Below are 16,995 nucleotides of genomic sequence, written 5' to 3' on the forward strand. Positions count from 1 at the left end.
AGCTTGTGAAAAACGGGCAATTCTTGGTGGCATCGTTGCAGATTTGGCTTAAACTCCCAAACCTCGGTTCACAACAACAAAGGAGGGAGGATTTTAGAGGAGAGCACAGGACTCACATCCTCAGTCAGTCCTGCATCCCCAAAAGTGGCAATGAAGAAAATTTCAGCAGCCAGCTGTGACCGTATCCCCCTGGCTTAGTGAGTGGCTGGTTCCTGTCCTGATGCCAGGAGAACAAGTCCACCCCATCCCTCCTCCAAGAGCTGCTGACACACTCAGGCTCTCAGTGGTGCCCCCCATGCCTGGCATTCCAGGGGACAGCCAAGTGCATCCAGCAGAACGCTTTGCCAGTTGTACAAGGCTGTGCACTGGTGGGGTAAAAGAAAAACCTCCCTCACACTGGCAGGAGATCAATTTACAAACTCAAGCATGAGGTTTAATTACCCATTTCATTATCTTAGCTTGCATAGCTCTGAGTGTGAACCTTCAATGAACCAAAGAAATAGTCACCAGCTGCTGCTTTGAGAAAGAGGGAGATAACAGGAAGAGGTTCAAATGCCTAAAGCTGCTCTTGCTGCATGTGGCACCCCTGTTTGCAAAAGCAGGGGGTTATCCCCAGCCAATAGATCTGTGTTAGACCCCACTACGTGGAAGACTTCTGAAAGTCCTATTTATGTGCTAGTCTGAGCAAAGACCATAAGAGATGAAGCAGACTTATCTAGCCAATCACTGAGAAGCCTCAGAGTTAAATTTTCAAATACAAGCAAGTGATCCTTAGAGATTTTTCTAGAAATGCATGCAGTAAATTCAAGTAAATAAATTGTGATGTGCTTGTGGATTTTTGAATGAGAAGGAAATAAGGTGTTTGCTGTAAATTATTCACTCAGCACTAGTTAACTGCAATGCTGGCACATTACTAGGCTTTTTAATATTCTTCTCAAGATAATAGGTAGCATTTTGCTTATTATCCTCGTTTTTAAGTTATTAGTTACATTAGGCCATTTGTAAATACAGTGAAAAATTGCAAGAAAATCAAATGTTTTTTCAACTAGCTCATTTAAATTCTCTTTAGTTCAGGAGGGTTGAAAATCATGCATATCATGGAAAGTTAAACCAAGAGTACACCATCAAGCTCAGCAATTCCAAATTAATTCGCATTCTCTTTCTCACTACCTTTGGGTTCCCAAAAGGCTCTTCAAGTTCTGAGCCATATGAATGCCTATAAAAAGCTGCATGTCTCTCAAAAACTATAAATAACAGCACAGGGGAAAAAACCCTACAGTGCAAGTGACCTTATGGGGAAAACAAAACCTGCTTAATTGCAACTGGAGTTTGCTTATGTGCAAGGCACCTGGAAGAAAGGAAAGTGATGTAGTAGCAGATTCTAGAGCCATTTGGGGGCTTTATTCCTGTGTGGTGACAGATTCTGGTAAATCCCTGGTGCTGTCAGATGTCACCACTGCAGTCTGATTTGGGATTTGCCACCAGCTGAGTGAGGATCACTGCAGCTGGAAGGACACCACCTGTTCTCAGAAGCTTCACTCAGAACACACAGAACTGTGGTTTAAATCACCCCCACAACTCCCTGCTGCTTCAGTTTAGCAATGAGCAAAGAAAAGGAGGGGTAAGGAGCACAGATCACAGAATCATGAATGATGGAAAAGACCTCTAAAACCACTGAGCCCAGCCATTAACCCAGCACTGCTAAACCATCTCCCTAAGCACCACATCCACACAAGTTTTTTATCACTTCCAGGGACAGTGATTCCACCACTGCCTTGGGCAGCCTGTTCCAATGCCTGACCACCCATCCAGTGAAGATTTTTTTGCTAATACTTAATCTAAAACCCTCCTGGCACAACTTGAGGCTGTTTCCTCAACAAAGAACTGCCAGCAGCCCCATTTTCTGCACCTTCTGTCTTCTTCCTCAGTGGTCTCCTCACCCATACAACAACCCAGCCTTATTCCGCTTAGCAATACCTAATTAGATCAAAGCTCCAGGTAGCCTGGCCACAAAGTGAATTGTGTTATTTAGTGTTGCACTGTAAGCAAAACCACATGCAGTATATTTTATTTCTCAGGGGCTTCTCCAGAGAACTGTGTGGTATATGTAATTGCCCCCACAAACAAATCATCAACTAATCAACTGCTTTTCATTATCACCTCCAGCAGCACATTTATTTTGTAAATAAATGCATTAAGAGAAAACAATTTTAGGGAAAACAAAAGATTATCTGAATACGATCTCAGCAGAGGAGGTGGTAAAGTAGTAATTCAAACACTAAAATGGAGCAAAATTAGCATAGGGTGGAATGATTATTCCATTCCATGTATCCCTATCTATTACAGTACAATAACAGAGTGAAATCTGTGACTTTAATGGATGATCTGGGTAGTTTAAGGGAGCTGTGATTGACTGACACATTTACATAGAGGCTGATGAGCAGCATAATGAGTGCATTTATAAAACACAGCTAAGGTCTAACTCTAAGCTGACATTAACTCCCACACCTAGAGGAGGCTTGCAGAGCAGATACCCTGCTGTCTTGGAGAGTTATTCTCTACCTCCTGAAGAAAACAAATTTGCTATTTGCCCCTTTCCTAGGTGGGAATTTCAGGAAGTACGTTTGAATCCACGTGAGAATCTCCAGTTTAAGAGGAATGAATTGAAACAAGCCATATAAGATTCAATGACAAAACAGTGCAAGGCAAGTATAGCAATACCCAGATTCATTCCCCACACCATACCTATAATTTCCTAGGTAAACTCCATCAGGATTGAGCATGGGAGCAATCTTGAAGACCAGGTGGTCTCTCAGTACTTTTGCAATTGGATGGTGGCTGACGAGGAAATCAATTATACCTGGGAAAAAAAAATTAAAAAGGAGTTTGAAGAAAGGGATCTATGACATCAATGAGTTCCAGATATCTACCTGAAATTTCACACATAAAAGATCAGAATGATGATTCCTCCTGGTTCCTGGCACTGCTTCAGCTTCCAACAGAACAAGCCACTTGCACTCACGTAGCACCTGCCACCTGCTTAAAACTCCAAGAACTTCAAGGAGAAATCCCTTAATCTGTCCTCATAATGCAAGTCCCTCACAGCTGCATTGCCAGCCACTGTCGAGTTTCCACAGAGGGAGAAGTTAATGCTCATCAGCTGAGCCACAGTAACAAAACCTTTCTGCTCCTAAGAGGAGAAATGAAGACACCCCTCACACCCAGCCTGCAGCTCACCTTGTGAGTGGGAATTTGTTGAGTTGAGCCATCTCAAATTCATTTCAGCATACACCCAGACCTACCTGTGACATATGAACACAGATTTCAGATCATCTGCATATATAAAGAGGTGTAAAATGCCTCACAAAAAATGGGAGGGTTGCCTAATATGTGCACTGGGCACAGGAATGCTGTGCCAGTGGTGGACTGGAATTTATACGGCATATTCCTCACTTCTTTTACACTCACAGAAACCAGGAGTAACTGCACCTCATCAGCTCCTTTAATGTGGAGCCCAGACAAGTGATGGGGAAGCAGATCCTAAATGCCCTTCCTTTGGGCACATCACAGCACCAGAGCCTGCAGGAGCTCCTGTTCTTGGCCCCGTGCTCGGGGAGCCACTGAGCATTGCCTCAGCCCAGGGCTGCTGCTGGGGCAGGAGACAGGAATCTGGCAGCTCAATTCACTGCTCATCCCTCCACTGAGTTGGTCCTGACAGAAATAGCTTCCAGGGAATTAATGTTGAGATAAATTGAGTTCCTGTGTAATCTCAGGACACCCACAGATAGGTCATGACAATTTGCTATTTATTGTAAGGTCCATCCTGTGAAGCAGGAACCATTTACTGAATTTCCCCAGAATAAATCAATCACTACGGTCTAGTAACAGGATAAAATTAAGCTGAGAAAAATTAAGGCTGCTCATCAGTAAAATTTCAGTAATGGTGAGCTCTATTAGAGTGTGGAATTGTCTCTCCAGGGTAAGAGTGGAATCCTATCATCAGAAACATTTAACACTGGACAGGGTAAAGCCTTAGGGAATAGCTACAACAAGCAACAATTCAGGATAGAAGGGATGGCCTGGACTAACTAGCTGATTTCAGACCTGATTTTTTGTGATTCAACCAAAGTATTAAAAAAAACCCCTAAACCTCAAGTTTGTGCTAGGTTAAATGCACTTGTTTACAGCTTGGCTGAAACATGCATTAATGATGAGACCAAAATCTCACATTCTGCACAACTCCTTCATTTAGCTAATTTCTTAAGGCCCACTTTGTATTTCAAATAGCAGAAAATCTGAGCCTTGGCTGCTGTTGGAATAAATTATAATTTTCTGAGGCACATGGAGAAAAATGAGGCTTCTGAAATGTCTGAGATGATCAAGGTGTAGTTGACTCTAAACATCAGCAATTTTTTCATGTCTCAGTGACTAATCCTGCAGAGGAGAGAAGAACTTTCTGTAACCAGGTCTTCCACCTGAGAAGAAACTAAACCTGAATTTCTGAGGCAAATTAGCATATACATAATTATATTGCTCAGGAAATGTTCCTGCAATTACCTCCTCTAGATGAAGGAAACCGAACATCGATCTGCTTTTTGGCTGGTGTTGTGACTTTTGTTCATTATCCAACAGCAAGAACACGGAGGAATGACAGGGACACAGTTGGATCCTGAACAACCAGATTTCCTAACTGTATGCAAACACGAAAAGCTTAGCTATGTTAAACTGCTGCTCTGACTGTTTCCTGGCAGTGTCTGAAACATAATCCACAGTACTCACACCTGGAGGGCTCAAAATCACTTAAAGGGAAACAACCCCTCACTTAGCCCGTGGTTTCTCAAGACTCTGTGCCGGTTTTAGTTTAGAAGAGCTTGCAACTCGACTCAACTAGACTCAAACATCACATCAGTTTGTGTTTTCTATAACACTTGGAGGAGTTAACTGCTCAGAAATCAGTGTGTCCAGAACAAGTTTTATCCTAATTTGGATAAGACCTTCCAGGCTGAAACAAAACCAGCACAAATAGTGCATGGTGTGGATCATTGCCTCCCCAAAGGTCTTGGCAGCGCACCAGGCAGGAACATGCCACAGCTCCCCAGGCAGCAGGGAGCACTGTCAACACCCCAGGGGTGACAGGACTGCTTTCTTTCAGGAGGACACACAAGAGCCCCAGCTCTCAGGGCTGTGCTGTGGCTGTCACTGTGCCAATGAAGAGCCTTGTCCAGGTTCTGCTCATTTTGCCCCTGTTACCGATGCAGCCTCGCTCACAGAGCTTGGCAGGAGCATCTTGGCAACTGGAAGCTGCAGTTTTCAGCTTCAGCAGGCAATTGCTATTCCCTGAGAAAGAGCATGCAATGGTGTGGAAGGCTGCACATAAACATGCAGTGGGTGAGGCTCTGCTGTGCCTGATTCACTCCTGCAGCCGACTGAAGGAGCCTGGCCCTGGGCACCCAGGGCGAGGTGTCAGACGTGACCAGCGTTTCCCCAGGCACCCCAATCTACTTGGGCTAAGTTACCCATCAAAAGGAGATTTACTTGATTTTCTTACTTAGCAGGCAGTCAGTTAAGCCTGAAGAAGCCTTTCCCCATCGTGAAAACACCAAGGAAGAGTTAAAAATAACTCTCAGAATTCTAACCTGGAAGTAGAGGCAGTTCTAAGGAGCATGGGAAAAGCATGAGACAAAAGCATGCATTTACATATGCAAACCTCACCCTAAAATTATTGTAAGTATCCAAATAATCAATACAGCTAGGAAATAGCTTTGTCTTTCAGAGGAACCCAATAGTTTTGGACTGCCTGAAATGGTCTGGATCAATAATGTTTAAAATAAAAAGACAGATATCATACTATTAAAAAAAATACCTTTGCCAAGAACTTGGTCCTCCTGTTAATAAATCAATACAAACTAAATTTTACAGCTTCTGTAATCAGCAAGAGACATATCAGTGTATCTCATTAGGCCGGGGTTCAGAATTTGGCAGCGACCAAAGCCCATTTAATATCATTTACTTCAAGGCAGACATGGCAATACAACAGATGCCCTAATTTATTTGTTGATCTTTGTATTAAAATAACAGTTTGCTGGTAAACAGGAAGGGTAATGATGCCAGTCACCCTTGTTAGTGGCTAATAATTGCTTAAATTGTCCACTAATTGACCTGTGCTACTGTTGAAGCACTGGATCGTGTTGCAGGGCATGAAGTAAACAAGGCCACTGTAATGTTACTTTAGAGAATGACTTCTGGAAATAGAACTACTTATTGCCATAAATTTTCTTTTCACAGATGAGCAGATTAATTGGTCTGCCAATTAGTCTGCTATTAAAGAAAAAAAAGGGCTGCCCACAGATTGGTTGGATCTTCGAACTGTAGCCCCAGTTTGGGTCAAAGGAAATAATCCAATCTGAATCAGTCACATCAGCTATGAAAAATAAGACAAGCATTATTTAAAAACACAAACCTCTGTGGCTGGAGATCAAGGAAATTAGCCAAATAACAAAGTATTAACTCTTCAAGAGACTTCAAAATGAAATAGAGAATGTGATGGAATGGGCCTACTGAGACACATTACAGTGTGGAAAAGTTGTCCAATTAGAAGAAGGAAAACAATATGGATTATTTTCCTCTCAAGCTTTCTGGAAAGCAATTAAAATCTTTATATTCCAAATAATAATGTGCAATTATGGATGCTGCCTGGAACCAGAACAGCTCAGAAATCAGCATTCAGCCATGACACAAGAAGAAGCTTATTCATAGTTGACTAAAAATCCACCAAAGTCTTCAAGGAGCTTTTCATAGTTGCAAGTGAAAGGGAAGAAAGAATTGAAAACAAGGAAAAGGGAAAACAATTCTCACAAATGCAAGTATTAGAGACACAGCCACATTGACTTAGAAATGTCAGACTGTTAAAAAAACTGATTTCTTGGTAAACCCAGTTTCACTGGAACTGCACTAAATCTGGACCAAACCCCTTCTACTCTGAGTCATTTCCTTATCATTTATTTTTTCTCAAGGCTGAATGCGCTTTTTCAAATTTCTCTTGCCTTTTGCAGCTCAGCACCTCACATCTTCTCCAATGTTAGGTGCTGTGGCATATTTCTGCCCAGCCCAATCCAGCTCAAATTATCTGCTGCTTCTTCTCAAGCAAGTTAATCATTCACTCTTCCATAACATGTCATTTCCACTGTTCTGTCAAGATATTTCCTCAACCAACCTCCCTAAACTCTGTTTAAACTTCCTGCTGGCTCTAACACGACCTCTCCATTTGCTTCTTCCAAAGAAAAACCAGCCTTATCCCCTGCTTTTTCAATTACTCCATCCTTTCACCCTCAGTCTGACAATATATTTAATTGTGCAACTATATAATACATTTGCCCTGCTCCTATTAGTGAAAATCTAATCAGCACAGATCCTAATGCAATATGGCAACTGCTAATGCAAACATACCCTGCACTGTATCTACTACATGCCAAGAAAGAAGTGATTTATGTTTTCAGACCCATCTCCTAATGCTGAGTAGCTGCTGGTATCCTCCATCAGCTCAGCACAGCCTGCAGGTTAAAGAGAATGTGACAATTGGGCTCTAACAGCCATGGGATCTATTCACTGGAAAATAAAATGTAGAGTCCCAAATGCTCATGCTCATATGAAACTATTGAAATGTACTGTTAAAGGAGACTAAATCCAATGTGAATGACATTATAGTTATGTTTCAGTGGAGAGTAAGAAAGAAAAAATATGGGGTTGGGCTTTTTGGAGAGGTTTATTTTAATGTGATAGTGAAATAAAAAAAAAAAAAAAGCAGGTGTCAATGGCTAAGTTTCAATAGTTACAATATTCTCTCTCCAAAAAAACAAGTACAGTACACAGAATAAATGACAGCAAGCCATCACTGTGCCACCATTTGCCTGAGAAGTGTTTCTCCTTCAGCAACAGGGCCCTCATCTGTTCAGCCTTTGCCCTGTCTCATGGGACTGCAGGAAAAAAAAAAAAAAGTCACCCAAAACAACAAAAGAAAACATGAAAAAGACAGATGGACCCTGTTCTCCACCCCAGCATGGTGGAAAAGGTGTCAGAGCCCCACGGAAGCCTGCCCAGCACAGGTCACAGCAATGCTGTGCCAGAGTGGGCTCCAGAGAACACACATCTGCTCCTTCAGTGCAGCCCCCAGCCGAGCCCAACAGGCTGAAATGGTCCAGAAATGCCTTGGTCTGAAGTGCTTCAATATTCAGCACAACAGCAAGAACAAATATAAAAGCATGTGAAGGGTGATAAACGAGCAGAGCTGACTCATAGTGAGGTTACTGACAGGATCTAACATCATGCTGTCACCAAAATTATTCCTACAAAAGATCATCTCAGAGGGGTCCATATGCACAGGATCATCACAGATGCTGACTCTGCCCCTTCTTACAGTTCTGCTCCTCCTCCTAATGTGGAAAAACAGATTGAGAAACTCCAGTGTGTTTTGTTTGCAGTATTTCACAGTCTTTTAGAAACAAGTTTCTTGGGCAGGGGAAGGGGTGAAGAAGGGTGATGTTAACATCAGTCCAGAAAGAATCTATAGATTTTGAATGCTTTATTAGTAAGTTGCTTTATTTTTCCAAAGGTGCCTTTGGAATCCATGGCAAAGCCAAGGTTTATTTCATCAAAATTATAAGAGCTAATATGACTGGTGAAGAAGCAGTGCAAAACAAAAACCAGGCACCTGCTTACGGTGTTAGATGAAGGAAAACTTGATGTCTGGATTATGTCACCAGTTTCCAAACGCCCAGGTGTATTTCTGCATGCATATGCCTCTCTCTCAGAAGGTTCTGCAGTGGAGAATGGGAAGCTCCAGAGCAGAGTTTGTTTTCCATGAGCCCCATCCTCAGCACACCCTGGTGCAAGGCAATCGAGTGCTGGCTCTCAGAGGGAGGACAAAACCTGAGTGAGCATCCATCAGACCCCACTTTTCAGGTCAGGCTCTTCTCCTGCTTCCTCTGCTGATGTCCAGACTTCATTTACACTTCCCCCAGGAAAGGCTCAGAGGGGACCTGCACAGGCCTGCGGGTGGCACATGATGAAAAACAATCAAGTTTTTTTTGAAAATGCAGAGAAGTGAACGATTTTCCCCAGGGGTTCCTGTGGACAGGAAGGTCTCAAGGGAAACAACAACTAAAAAATTGCCTGTGACAAAACACATCAGAGCCAACTGAGGCAGCTGAGACCACTCTAGGAAGGACATTTGTTTACATTATTTCTAAAGGGAACAGAAAGGCAGATTAATTATCTTGGAGTATCAAACCTTTTGATCACACAGCAATTTGTCCCCAGCTAGACAGGTAAATATTTCAGTGCTATGTACAATCTTGTTGCATGAGTTGGGTTGGTTAGAAGCACCCCAAAAATAGTATGTAGGTCCTCATAATAATTTCAGCTGGTTTTTTAAACCTGAAACCATTTTTACACTGCTATTGTAAGAAAAAAAAACACCAAAAACCAGCCTAAAAACCAAACCAACAGTTAGTACCTGGTGAGCTGTGCCCAGAGCCCCACTTCACCTATTTTTAAAGAAGTTCTAATCAACCTGAGACAGAAAAGTTGCACACCTAACTAAGGATCCAGCTGCAATAAGCAGATTGATTAGAAACACATCAAGCCACATTACAGCATGTTTGTTCTTTTATTTACTGTTTAGTCTCTCATCTATTCTCTGCTGTAACTCTTGGTCTCTTCAAAACACAGGATTAAAAGCAAAGGAAATCTCAAATAATGGGATAAAATGAATGTGCAGGAAATGAATGGGTGAATTAGATTACAGCAGATGAAACAGTGAGGTCTCAAATGCAAAATGCAGGGAGTTTATTTAATTTGTTACTCTTTTAAAATGAAAATATGCTCACTGACTTGAATTAGTAATTCTCCTGTTTTAAGATATGTTAGGCCATTACAGCTAGGCCTGTTTCCAGAGCAGTGAAATAAATGGAAAACAGCCAGTCTCCCAGGGAACACAATGCTCACTGCATTTTGCCAGCCTAGTGGAAGACTGCTAATGTCAGCTCCAGAGAAAACCATGCTTCTGCTGGAGGGGCTGCATGCAAAGGAATTGAGAATGACTGGCAACAAATACTTCAAATGGCACAGAAAGGCACTGTGGATTTTCCCCAGTTATAATGTGCATGGTAAGCACAGGCAGTAACTGATTTAAAGAAGATTTAAAAAAAACCCATCGCTCCTGACCATTCCCTCCCTCCCTCCTCCAGTTAGCCCAGGGTTTCACAAATAATTAATCTGGAATTTGGTGTGGCTGGAACGCAAATCCACATGGAGCAGTGGGAACAGCAGTCAGGAACCTCGCATTTGGGCTCTGTCAGCATGAGAGAGAAACTTCTCTGTCATTTGCTGACCTGAGTCAGGGCATGCCAGCCAACACCTCCACCCCTCCAGGCTTCCCAGGTATCTTCTTTTGGGTGTAATGCTCTGACTGAGGGGGCTGAAGTCTCTGGTGGAGGGCCACAAGTGTGTGACAGCCCTCTCCAAACAGCTCAGCAACCACAGGGTGTGGGGACAGTGAGTGCCTGCTGTGCTGCTGCAGCACAGCTCTGTGATGAAATGGCTCTGACCACTCTGGTACCCAAACATTTCAATTGCTTTCCAGAATTATATAGCAATAAAAATCCTGCACGCACCCTTGTAAGGATACAGGAGACATTTCTGCCATCACAGCCTCAAATGACATTTGACATCTGTTAAGACTGCAACTTCAATGTAGATTTGGGAAAACTGTGCAATAGTAAAACATTCTGGGACTCCTGGGTAAGAAAATGGACCATATGATACCACGAGGCAGATATTTTCTCCCATTTTAATGTGTCTGCTGATTAGACAGAACTGACTTGGATGGAAACCTTTAAATTTATTATGGATATTCCACGTAGAGGAGGTACATTTACACCACAGCCTTTCATGTCCACTATCCTACTATTTTTGAGAGACTTCTACATTTAGACCATGCAAACAAGGCCTCAGAACACCAAAGAGTTCCAGACCCTGACACTCCAGATGCATTTCAAACAGGGAGAGTACACAGGGAAATGGATGTGACTGGAATAGTCAGTCACAAATCAGCAGTCTAGAAGTACAATCAGTTCAGTGTAGAAAGTTGCTAAGTGATGAGTGTTTGGGATTTCCTATGTATTTTTATGAGCTGTTGCTCTTTCCTCATAAAAAGATTCACATCTGCTTTGAAGGATACGCGGCTGCTGGTGCTTGGCTGGAGCACAGCATCCCAATTCAGTGCTGAAAAGATATAGATATACATTGCCAGTAAAACATAATTAAAGTTGGCATTCCCAGTGACTGGGATGTGGGACCAGGAGCCAGAATGCCTGATCTTAGTCTCTAGCACTGCTGATTTTTGGCAAGTTGCTCCCAGAGTCTGCTGTCTTAGTGTGTTCAACTTGAGATAGCAATGGCCAGATTTGCAGGGCAGCAAAACTGGCATTGCTGGGGCCAAAACCAGCAGATGGATTTTCCAAACAAACTCATGAAAGCTCATTGGAGCCGACTGGAGCTGGAAACATGGCAAGTGGCCACAAAATTCTAGGTGTTGAGTAAAATTCTGAAACTTTTCTGCTCTTACTCAGCTGTCACCAGTGAGATCTGTGCCACTGACAGTCCATCCCCACTCTTCCCTAAAGATAAGCACATTTTGAAAATCAGCCCTGTAGTGGTCAAGATGGAAAAACTTTTGGTGACAGAGACAGCCAGCATTGCTGGTCAGTTCAGAATTGCTGCCCTGGGACTCTCACTTCTGTGGTTTTCTTTTCTTCCAAACAAGTAAGCACAGAAAGGAGCACACAAAGGGTTCCACAAACTATAGCTGGTTCTCAGAACCTCACAGGATTTCCCAGAGAGGGTAAAAAGTGGCATTTAATTTTGCCTGTTAAAATTGTCAGACAAAAAAAATAAAAGACAATTAAGCATTTTGCAAGGACAAGTCTAGTTCCTACTTTAAAATTCTCTAGATACTTTATTCTACCCAAAGTCTCATCCTGTCTGCAAAGCCAAAAAAAAAATTAAAAAAATAACATTGCTAAACAGATTAGAGTAGATAATGAGACCACACAGGTGATCTTACAAAAGATGGCCTAGGTCTTATTCATGTAGTCTTGTTCTGATAAAACTCTTCAAACATGCCTTAAGACTTGCTCTGATGCTTTGGCAGTTTAACAGCTGGAAACCCCAAGGAACCAAACAGTTTGACCCTTTCTCTTATTTTTTGGATGTGGCAACTTATGGCCTCAGGACTCATTTTGATGCCATTGAACTGGATTGTGCATCTTTTCAGACTTCAGGAAAATGCACAGAACAAAATAAAATCCCACTAGATTGAAGCTTGGGTGTTTGTGGCAGCTGCTTGAACACTTGATCAGAGCAGCAGTAGGATGTTGGTGGCACCATTTCCCTCGTCCCACTGCAGCTCTGGGTGCAGGGGACTTGTGCTCTCTCCAGCAGCACCACGAGCCCAGGTGGAACATCAGGTTAATCCCTCCCATTATTCATAAATCTGCCTTTCCTGGTCCTTGCAGCATGGGATACCCACAAGCTTCAAATGAGTATACTAATTTAGAAGAGCAGAATGAGGCCAAGGCTGGATTTGCCTGGTAAAAAGTGCAAACCTGCTCAGAGGGAAGCAGACTGTCTCTCGCCCAGTGAGGAGCCCATATCTCAGCCCCTTAATTACCCTAAAGGCTGAAGTCTCTTGCTTAACCACAAACTAATCTCCCTGGGCCCAGGGGCAGTTGTGCAGTTCTCCAGTGGAACTGATGCAACAGTTCTGTGGAACCTGTGGAATGGAAAGAACCTGTCAGGCTGACGAAGAGGGGAGCTATTGGCAGGAGCACACAGCTGCTGCTGCAGGATTGCCTGAAGGGTTCCTAAATTCAGTGCACAGCACAGACTGAATGGGTGGCTTTGCTGGCTGGCTTTCCTTTCTTTAATTTTCTTAATATGCTGTGAGGAGTTTGGAGTTCTCTCTGCATCAAAACGAGCCTACCAATAGCCCCTGGATAATGCCTCTTTTCCTCCTGGGGAAAAACAAAAGGGCTCCTGGAGAAACACTACAAGGATCAGATGATCTTGTTTCATTAATGAATTACTTGGGATTTATCAGAAACATTCTCAGGATGTTACCTCAGAATATGATGTGCTTGGTCATTATTATTCAAAGTCTGTCATTCCCATGAGTGTGAGTCCCCCAGTCAGCTTGAAAAATATTCACTGCACTATGGCCCTCAATTTTTACAGAATTAACTAATGTTAAATACAGCTAGGATTTCAGCCTTAGAGTTGAGCAGGAATATGCAGAAGATTACACCTTCCCTGATGTGCAAGACAAGAGAGAACCCAGAACAGAGGCTTGATTGCAAAGAGAGGAAAAATAAACACCAGGGGAGTAAAATCCAGAATGCATGAGCCAGAGTCAAGCAGGCATGTACCCTGGCAGAATTAACTCAGGCATCACTACACTGTTTCCTGCTATCCTTAGCAACTCACAAAACTCCAGACTTTTCTCCATGGCCCTGAAGGGGAGTTTCAGCTCTCCACCAACAGCTCACACAGCACCAACGAGGTAAAAAAAAACCAAACCAGAAACAGAAAATCACTTCATTCTCCAGTTTGCTATTTAGAGCTGTAAGGGGCTTGCAGGGGAAATAGAGAAACTGCATCATTATTAGAGTGTTGCTGCTTTACCCAGGACCAGGCTGAGCTCCCCAGAGCCTGGAAGATGACTGCTTTCTTCCCCGTCATGACAACTGCAGACGTGGAGGTCAGAAGCCTTTCCAGGGCCAGCAGGAAGACTGCACCACAAGTGTAAATTTTCCAAAGTTGCCTGCACCAGGGAAAATATTCCCAGCAGAGCTATAAAAGTGATAAAAATAAACTTTGATGGACACAAGGAGGACTAAGCAGACTTAGTTCTTCTTGGGAAACTGCTAAGAGTTGCAAGGAATAAACAAAGAGGATGAACCTTCTCCTTTGAAGCCTTTTGTTGAATTGTCTCCCCAGACTCAGAGCACTTCCTATTTATAGCCAGAGTTACCCTTTCATAACCTGACAGCAGGTGCCTTTCCTTGGGAATCAGGAACCTTTGGGATTTCAGTGTGCTTGGTTCAACAAAGGTGGGTGCTGTGAGCAGAGGGCTGGACGAGTTTTGCCCAGCACCTCCCCTGGGCCTGTCAGAGTGCTGCTCTGCAGGCCCAGGAAACACAAGCAGCAGCCACATCGAGCTCTCACAGCATTAACTGTGCTCCAACAAGAACTGCAGAAGCCTGGAGATGGATAGAGTAGCCCAAGCAAAGAATGTGTTGTAAGCCGAGAAGGCAAAAGGTGGATTTCTCTGGAGGCAGACAGAGAATACATTTACATATGAAAATCTAATGCACAGTGAAAAAGGGAAAGGGCATCACATAAATAATGTGGGGGAAGAAATGAAAAATATGTCTTTTTAAACACAGTCTAAAAATGGTTTCCAGCATCTGCAAACACGTTGCTCAGCCAAGCAACAGAGGCAACAGGCTTGAGTCAGGCAGGCACACACACAGAGCAGAGGGGCCCTGCAGAACATCACTCATTCACACCTATCCTCTCCAGTTCCCTTCTTCTGTAGGGTGATGGGAGAGTGCACTGGGGTATCTCTTTAATTTGGCTTTATCTTCAATGACCTGTAGAGATTTTCTACTGGCCACATCCCAAGTGGGCTCCTCAGCTAGACAGACTCCTGGTGCCACCCTCTGCGGGATGAACGTGGAACACGCATTGCTGGGAAGGAGCAAGAGCAGGCTGGGTGCCCCCATGGGGGATGTGGTGCCCTAGTGCTCTGGCTCTCCAGAGGACACAGGTATGGGACTCAGAACAAAACTGGAATGTGGGAAAGGAACTCTTTCTTGTGCTTCAGCTCAGAACTTTAATCCTCTCAGCTAAAGAGAAGAGCCGAGGTGTCCCCTCGTCAGGGCTGAACCCCAGCTGTTCACTTCTGATGGAGATGTGGCTTTGCCATCCATATGTGGCACATCCATACACTCCCCAGATCCAAACAATGGCAGCTGGCAGCTTGGCCTGGCAGGAACCTGCACATCCCTTTGCCCTCATTTCCCCTGCAGGGACAAAAGAAGAGATCACTTTGTAAGTTTTGATGCACGAGAGCTTACACTAAGCCAGCTGTAATGGCACCTTTTGGCTGCTTCATTGATTTCCACTTTACTGGGTTTGCAGGTTATACTCTTCACTTTTATAGGATTTTCCTGTCCTTCCATTCAAATAGACTGAAAAGGTACAAGGCAGTTTCCCCTCTTTCCAGTGAGGCTCCAGTGGCAAAGCAGGGCACTTTGCAAGGCTGGTACCTCCAGTAAGGCAGCAGCTCTAAAAGGGACAACCATCAGACTCCAGAATCAGAGGGAGAGAATCCTGCTAGTGAAGAGCTGTTTTACACTCTCTGTTTTACCTTCTGGGCATGAGAAAGGCAAGAGTGGCATCAACTTCTCCAGAGGGGCTACCTGTCCCCTGAAGCCAGTGGGAGCTTCCTGCCTGCTCTGGGTTTGCCCTTCAAAGACACTCAAAAGTACCACATGAGCAAAACCAGACCAAAGTAGACCTGTATCCATTTCCCCCTTGACAGATGGTGTCAAGGTAGTAGAGGCTGAGCTGCTCTAGTGTCAAAGGATAGTTAAAACTGAAATGAAACATGGAAGTCCATTTGCACAGCAAAGTCTGCAGCTTCACTTTTGACAGGCAAATAAAGCAGGGACTGTATGTAACACCTGAACTGTTTCTGGGGAGAAGAAAAAAAAAAAAAAAAAGGAAAAAGAATAAAGGAGTGATTTATTAAACAAAAAAACCTAATCCTCAGAGAAGATCTGATGGCCAAGAAAATGCTGACTGCCTCTGAACTTCCTCCCCTTGACTCAGAGATGAAAGTTGTGTATCTGCAAGTCACCTTCAGTGGTACTGGAGGGGACTTGTTGGATAGCTGCTTGCACTAGGCTCCAGCAGGAAAAAGCTTTTTTCCCTGTGGTTTATTTTTTTGTCTTATAGAAGAATAAAAAAAATGACCATGTCTCTACATGAAGAAGGAAATTGCAAAAGCTCTGCTCTGCCCGTCGTCAGTGGAGATGGATCTGTTCTTTTATTTACGCTGCATGACATCCAGGCAAGAAAAAGCTCCACAGAAATAAATTAAGGTCACTCTCTGTCAGTGCAGATGTGCTCCTGGCTGTTAAGCAGCAGAATATGGCATAAGCCCCTACCTCCACTCCAGAGAAAATTTTGCTGTGAAAATGAAGATGTATCGTAGATCCTAAAGGTGATGGTAATTAGCACTGGAAAGGGAATAATCAGAAAAAATTCTTCACGTGAGTAGGACCATCACAAGCAGCTGACATTTCTCCTTGTGAAGAAGTGAAATTCTCCAGAAGAGTATAAAAGTACGTTTCCATCTGAGGAGCACGAGGGAGAAAAGTCAAAAGGACATAAATTTCAGGAGACCTCCAAGGATTAAGGGGGTTTGTTGTTGCTGTTTTAGGAAGAAACAGCTAAAAAACCTCACCATCTCCTAAAGAATTCTGTTTGGAGACAGTCTTATAGCAAAAGCAACTTTGAAACATATTAAACTAAGAAGGCATAAGATGCTCCTGTTCCAGAATAAGAATTGCTGTAGAAATGTTCTATTGCACACCACATTCACAGTCTGCCTCAGATGCAAATGAAATCTCAAGTGCCAGCAAGCCCCAGATAGAAGCTCTCCCCAAGCACTTTGCAATGGTGGGTTTAAACTCTGGCAGCACTGTGACCACACCAGCTGATGTCAAGGTGCTATTTCCCTCATATCCTTGGCAATTAGGAGCATTGACAGGAAGAAGAATCAGAGTTGACATGTAACCAGGGGTGAGGACTGTCTAACTTTCTACCTTTAACAGTCAGATTGAATTTTAGAATCTTAAAGGTAGACTTAAC

General features: G+C 43.3%; 1 protein-coding gene across 1 annotated transcript in view; it reads right to left on the reverse strand.

Moving 5' to 3' along the window:
• The window catches only part of LOC102112919 (AGBL carboxypeptidase 4), an 878,734-nt gene that overhangs the window by 178,642 nt on the left and 683,097 nt on the right, over nt 1-16,995 (reverse strand). Inside the window, exon 8 of the mRNA XM_014250851.2 lies at nt 2,746-2,860. Within this exon, the coding sequence (XP_014106326.2) occupies nt 2,746-2,860 (115 nt within the window). The remainder of the gene's footprint in view (nt 1-2,745; nt 2,861-16,995) is intronic.

This window comes from Pseudopodoces humilis, chromosome 10 (genome assembly GCF_049639895.1).
Source record: "Pseudopodoces humilis isolate 2021_Gansu_Grassland_sample_001 chromosome 10, ASM4963989v1, whole genome shotgun sequence".
NCBI lineage: Eukaryota > Metazoa > Chordata > Aves > Passeriformes > Paridae > Pseudopodoces > Pseudopodoces humilis.